General features: G+C 37.2%; 1 protein-coding gene across 1 annotated transcript; it reads right to left on the minus strand.

The window, feature by feature from the left end:
- Nucleotides 1-519: 519 nt before the first annotated feature.
- Nucleotides 520-5660, minus strand: LOC144571905 (uncharacterized). Its single transcript, XM_078321301.1, has 4 exons — nucleotides 5602-5660; nucleotides 4749-4980; nucleotides 956-1021; nucleotides 520-864 (listed from the first exon to the last, which is right to left on the minus strand). The coding sequence occupies exons 1-4, from the start codon at nucleotides 5658-5660 to the stop codon at nucleotides 778-780; spliced, it is 444 nt and encodes a 147-aa protein (XP_078177427.1). The 3' UTR covers nucleotides 520-777.
- Nucleotides 5661-6502: the final 842 nt, after the last annotated feature.

A 6502-nucleotide genomic window follows, 5' to 3' on the forward strand; every position in this document is an offset into this window, starting at 1 on the left:
AGTCCGGTACACTTGTACCAGCATCAGTCCAGTACACTTGTACCAGTACCAACCTGGTACGCAATTGTGCTTGATGAATTTATATTTGAATTCCTAAAACTTATCCTTTCGACCAAGATAATTTTAGTGACCATACAAGAAAACATAATATACATATGGCCATATATAAATTAGCTCAGATCCAAAAATTAAGCAAAAAACAAACAATAAATAAATTGCTTTCAGTTTATGTTTGTTAGAAACCTAATATGCATATAGCCATATATAAACCTATCTTGCGTACCAGATTGAAATACATCATTGCAGCCATTATTCATACCAAAGTGGCATCATTAGGAGACCCTCTAAAACTATCCAGAAACCAGCATCACACAAAAACATGAATCATGAATCCTTATTTGAGTAAAAGAAAAGGAGAAAATCAAAGCCAAAAGAAAAAAATAACGATCAGAGAATACAATGTTATATATTATATCGTCAGATATGAATACAATGTTATCTATTTAAACGACACAATCATGAAAGCAATATTACCACATTCACAGAATTTACAAAGCACACCCTCCACCTTAATATATTTACAATTTGGTCCCTCAATTTAACAACAACACAAAGCATTCCGTAAATAGGAAAAAAATGCAACAATGCTATAACAAAGAGTTCCATTTACAGCCAAGTGTTCTGAAGCCGCCATTGTTGTTCTATAGAAAGGTGGAGATTAAGAGACTAATAGTACCAGTAGAAAATGTCTATGTGTTTTCACTGTTAAACCATAGACTAATAGTTACCACAAGTCATACTATCACAATACAAATGCAAATTGTGACCATATCGGCGGCACAGATCAATCTGTGTGAAAATTGTCTACAATTAGAAAATTTTACTGACAAAATCAAGCAACACTAGTAGAGAACAATTAATGAAATTATATAAATTGAAAGGTAAATTTGCTAACCTCTTCGAGCCAGTGCTGGAGAGCAAGCTTTTGTGCTTTCTCATTCTTTGACAAACTTTTTCCAACCTAATAAAACATATCAGAGAAAATATTAAGTACAAATATACATAATACAAGAATGCAAAGTAGATGAAAATTTGCTCTAATGTTAACTGTTTTAATTTAGTGCTTGGTACTGGAAGGAGTCAACTGATAAAAAATGTTTTCCAATCTAATTATTGGCCTCTATGAGTTCATATTGAGCCGGTCAGGTTTGATTTCAGTGTAGTACCTATACATATTGGCCTACTAATTTTGCAATATTATCTTCATATCAGCACAAGAAAATAATGTTGCAAAGAAAACATCATCAATTTTGTCAATTTTTCTGTAATGGAAACAAACTTATTATGTACTATTTCAGAATTCTAGTTCTTCACTATTTCATACTTGTTCTCTTTCATAAAATAGGCTTACATAACTTATCCATACATGAAAAATTCGAAAGACAAATTTAAATAAAAAGTGGAAATCATAAATAACCATCTCGACAGTTCTCTCTTTTTTTTTTTTCTTGCTACTTGTGATCGTACCTAGTCATTAATTGCTAGCATTACTTGTAAAAATGATATCTTATTTTGCCAAATCAGCTTTATATAGGATTGTTAATGTACATTCAACACACTTGTCAGATCCTCAAATTCAACTCCTCAAGTTTCTGAAAATTAAAATTCCCAGTCAGTCCCTAATACACAGGAAAACTCAAAGATTCAGTCCATGACTCCATTATCTACATTTTGTACAAATTGAAGCAACTTGTTACGTTACGAAATTTTTACAATTAAATTCAAATGAATTAAAAGCAAGAATCAAGTTAATTGTGCTAACAAAATGGAAGTTAAAACCTTAATTTAGGTTCCTCTAATTAAGTAAGTTAAGTGTGAATCGAAACCGCGTCGAAATTTCGAGAATTTGAGACTTTACAGGCTCACTGCGTCCGCACTGGTAGGTGACTGCGGGTGACTGACCCGCACTGACTTCTGTTTTCCTTAAATTGCCTTTGAAATTTCTGTGAGTGCGGGTGAGGCCACCCGCACTGCGGGTGGGTGCGGCCGCACTCATGATTTTCTGGGTTGAACTGAAATTGGCTAAGTACTGAGTGCGGGTGAGGCCACCCGCACTGCGGGTCAGTGCGTCCGCATTATGCTCGGACTTTTTCTGAAATTCTGCCAAAAATCTACTAAGTTCTGAGTGCGGGTGAAGCCACCCGCACTGCGGGTGATTTCTGTGTTAAAATTCATTCCAAAAATCTACTAAGTCCTGACTGCGGGTGAAGCCACCCGCACTGCGGGTGATTTCTGTGTTAAAATCCATTCCAAAAATCTACTAAGTTCTGACTGCGGGTGAAGCCACCCGCACTGCGGGTGAAGCCACCCGCACTGCGGGTGAAGCCACCCGCACTGCGGGTGAAGCCACCCGCACTGCGGGTGATTTCTGTGTTAAAATTCATGCTGAAAACTGACTAAGTGCTGAGTGCGGGTGAAGTGACCCGCACCGACACCGATTTTTGCACTGGAAAGTGCTGGAAGGACCTACAAACTGCCGAGTGCGTCCGAACTCAGATCCAGTGCGGGTGAGTGATCCGCACTGGGTGATTCCAAGGGCTTATTTGCATAACTCCTGCTCTCTCTCTCTCTCCCACTTCATTCCTTTACCATTTTAAGTGAAATTTCTGCCAAGAGAGAAGAAAAAGAGCGAGAGAGTTTCCCGTTCCTCTCAAACCTCCGATTGTTGCGAGAAATCGAAACCGGAACCAAGTAAACGCCCGTGGATCTCTTCTAACTCTCCTATTCGGTATTCTTTTCTCTTTTTGTTTCTCTCTAAAATCTACGATTTCTCGATTTCTCTGGTTTTCGTTTTAAACTCGAGATTTGTGTTCGAATTGGTCGAGGACTAGTTCCTCTACACTCCTTGCTTGTTTATTTGTCAATCTTTTTCCCGATTTCTTCCGATTTGTGAAATCTGATTTCTAGGGTTTCGTGCCAAAATTGAAAGTTGGCATAATCGTGATTTGATTTGCTTAACCCAACCACTTAGACTTGTAATCGGTAGGGTTGCCTCCTGATCGTGAATTTTTAGAACATTTAACGGCTGATTTGAGGTTTTGACCAAATTAGGGTTAACCAAACGGTAAATTGAAATGAACCGAGAACCAAAGTAGTGAAACTGTGACTGAATGGTTACCTAATTATAATTGTGTAGGGTTTGAAGGAACCCGAGGTAAATGGTGTGATTTGAAAGGTTGTAAGTAAGAAATCAGGAATTGAACGGATTGGTACCAAAGGATAGGAAATTGATTAAGGTGTAAGCCTGATGTAACTCGAGTAAGTGTTTCCAATAGTGAACCAATGTTAAACCAAGTATACGTATAATATAGGTGTAGGCTCGGTCGAGCAAAACTTAGCGAGGCAATTCGAGACGCCCGATCCGTAACTAAGCGGTACGCTCGTCATAATAAGGTGCGGAATTCTTGGACTTGTTTGATACTTTATTTTCAGGAATTAAACTATTATTCGTTTGTCATGTTGAATATCATTGATTGCATCATTGAATTGTGTAAAACATTTGCATAGCCCAATCAAATTAAACTCGAATTGATGTGACTTGAGTGATTTGCATGCTGGTATGGTTGTAGGTTGTGTCGATCTATTATGATCTGATTTGATTGAAAGTCACCACGATTTGATTTGATATGTATGTGAATGGATTTACGAAGTTAAGCACTTGGATCCAATGAATTTGCCAAGTCGGGCTGTATGCTGACTTGGATTCCCAGGATCCTAATGGCCTTAGGTGAACGGCCCTCGATATTCCCAGTACCGGTTGGGACGAGGGAGGGTGATTATGTTATGAGATGTGATTGGAAATCGTGGGTGACATGTGTAACGTCTATGGCTCGGTGGCATTCTCCTACGTGTTAATGCATTTGAAATGTTAATTGAATATTACGACTATTGGAATGATTCCAGAGAGGATTTTCTTTATATGATTCAAACCAGACCTTAATAAACTGTTAAGCCAAGCGATTGTAGATGGGTGTCAGATAAAGGGTCCAGCGGTTGGCCATCTATAGGTGTCAGTAACCCTACAGATGTGGGTTTGATAAGGGTTCAGCTCGAAAGAACATCTGTAATTGCTACAAGCCCTATTGAATTGAGTTATTGAATTGAGTTAAGCCAAAATATATGTTGTGTTTGAAATTCATCTTGGAAATTCCGTAAACTGTGTTTCAGGTTGATTAAACTGTTGTCGAGCATTGGCATTCTGTTATTTATGATTATATATATCTGTTTGAACTGTTATTGTTTGGGTTTCATTGTTGAATATAGAGTTTGATTGCAAGTCCAATAGTCTAAACTGTGGCAAAATTCGCACTGAGAATTTATTCTCACCCCCACCCTCCCGGTTATTTTACAGGTACTGGTGCGACTGATTCCGGAGAGGCACGAGAGTAGTAGGCCTTAGTAGCTTACCACTTGATAACCCTAGATATGTTTTGTTGTATAGATTTAGGGTAGGCCTTATGGTTGGTATCCGGATGAGATACTTATGTTGTATTATATTCTGACCAGACTGTGTACTCTGATTTGTGTATCTATAAACTTAGTTTATATTATTATCTGTTGAATTGTTGAGTAAGATTTGAATAGCCTTGTAAGTATACACGGCGTTGTATGCTTACGGCGGGAGACTGTTACGACCCGTGGCCGCGGGGTGTGACACAACTAAAGAGAGAGTGAGAGAGAGAGCATACCATGAATGGAGAGATGGAGAGAAGTAGAGCGACATGAGCTTGGGAGACCGCTCGAAACCAGAGGAGAGGTTGGAAGGTGACTGCGAATCTGAGGGTAAATGGGAGGTTGGAAGTGCTGGAGAGAGAGGAGGCGTGAAGGAGGATACAAGCAGGGTCGGGATGGAGAGGGTGGAGGTGAGGCGCGAAAGAGCTGTCGCGCGATGTCCGACTGAATTTTAGTTTTCCCACGACTCTTTATGCTATGTGGGGGCAGGAAGCTGGGAAGAAGATAGGAATGGACGGGGAAAAAACGGAGCAACCGAACAGGCGTTGGAATTATAATTGGAATTATTTCAAATCCCATCTGTTCCCACACATCCGAATAGGCCATAGAAATATAGAGTTGAATGTGCAAAAAATGTAATAAACACAATAACCATGCATACTTAGAGATTTACAAACTTTTCAAACTTGTACGAATGAACAAATTAGATTAGATCATATAAAACCAAATAATATCTCGGAATGATTTATTTAGACCTAGATGAGATTCATTAGTATTGGGTTAAATGATGTCACTATATTTTGTAGAGATAATACAAAATCAAAATAAAATGCAATTTGTTCATCGGAAATGGAATAGATCAAGAGAAAGAGAAAAGGTATAATAGGAAAAAAATTAAATTTTAATAATATTTAATTGTGTTTAATTAATTTTAAGGGTAAATAGAAAAAGTTATATAAAATTAAGGGGTATATTAGATATAATAAAGAGTACAAGGATAAATAGCGGCCATTTTTATTAATATCCCTAAAAACAAAGAAAATTTTAAAAATGCCCCTGTCTCCAAATTTTTATCAAATATGCCCTGACCGCCTGGGCCCAGGGCGGCCAAAACACACAGTGAGGCGCCCGTGGTTGGGGCGCCCCATGGTAACTAGCGGAGCGCCCGTGGCTGGGGCGCCCCATGGCCTTTGCCTTTTTTTATTTTTTTTTATTTATTTTTTATTAGAGATGTTAGTATTTTGATTTGAATAATTTTGTGAAAAAAAGTTTTCTTATTTAGAGTGTATGCCAAAAAGTAAAATATTTGATATATTTACGAAGTGATGTCGTAAATTTTTATAACTTTGATTTTTTTTATTTTTATTTTTTTTGGTGAACTTTGATTTTATTTGTCAGTTGGATATCACAAGTCTAAATATAACACTAATAAGGACTTGGCTTTTATTATGGTTTTTATAATATATGTATAATATACACGAGGAGGGTTCAAATGCCTCCATGTTTTTGTGCCTCCATCTCTCTCCATCATTTTCAAAGTTCAAACAGTCGATCCGAACCGTTCAATCTAACCTTCATACTAAAATATGTTTGGAGACCAAATTTTATATTTTTAGGAATTTTTTTACTATTTTCTTAGATAGGTACAAAATCAGTAAATCTGAACCATCTAAAAACAGTATTTTTTTACCTATCTAAAAAAATAGTAAAAAAATTCCTAAAAATATAAAATTTGGTCTCCAAACATATTTTAGTATGGAGGTTAGATTGAACTGTTCGGATCGACTGTTTGAACTTTGAAAATGATGGAGAGAGATGGAGGCATGATAGAGGCACAAAAACATGGAGGCATTTGAACCCTCCTCAATATACACATACACATACACATACACATACACATACACATACACATACACATATACATACATATACACATACACATACACATACACATACATATACATATACACATACACATACACATACACAC

Source organism: Carex rostrata, chromosome 19 (genome assembly GCF_964058835.1).
Source record: "Carex rostrata chromosome 19, lpCarRost1.2, whole genome shotgun sequence".
NCBI lineage: Eukaryota > Viridiplantae > Streptophyta > Magnoliopsida > Poales > Cyperaceae > Carex > Carex rostrata.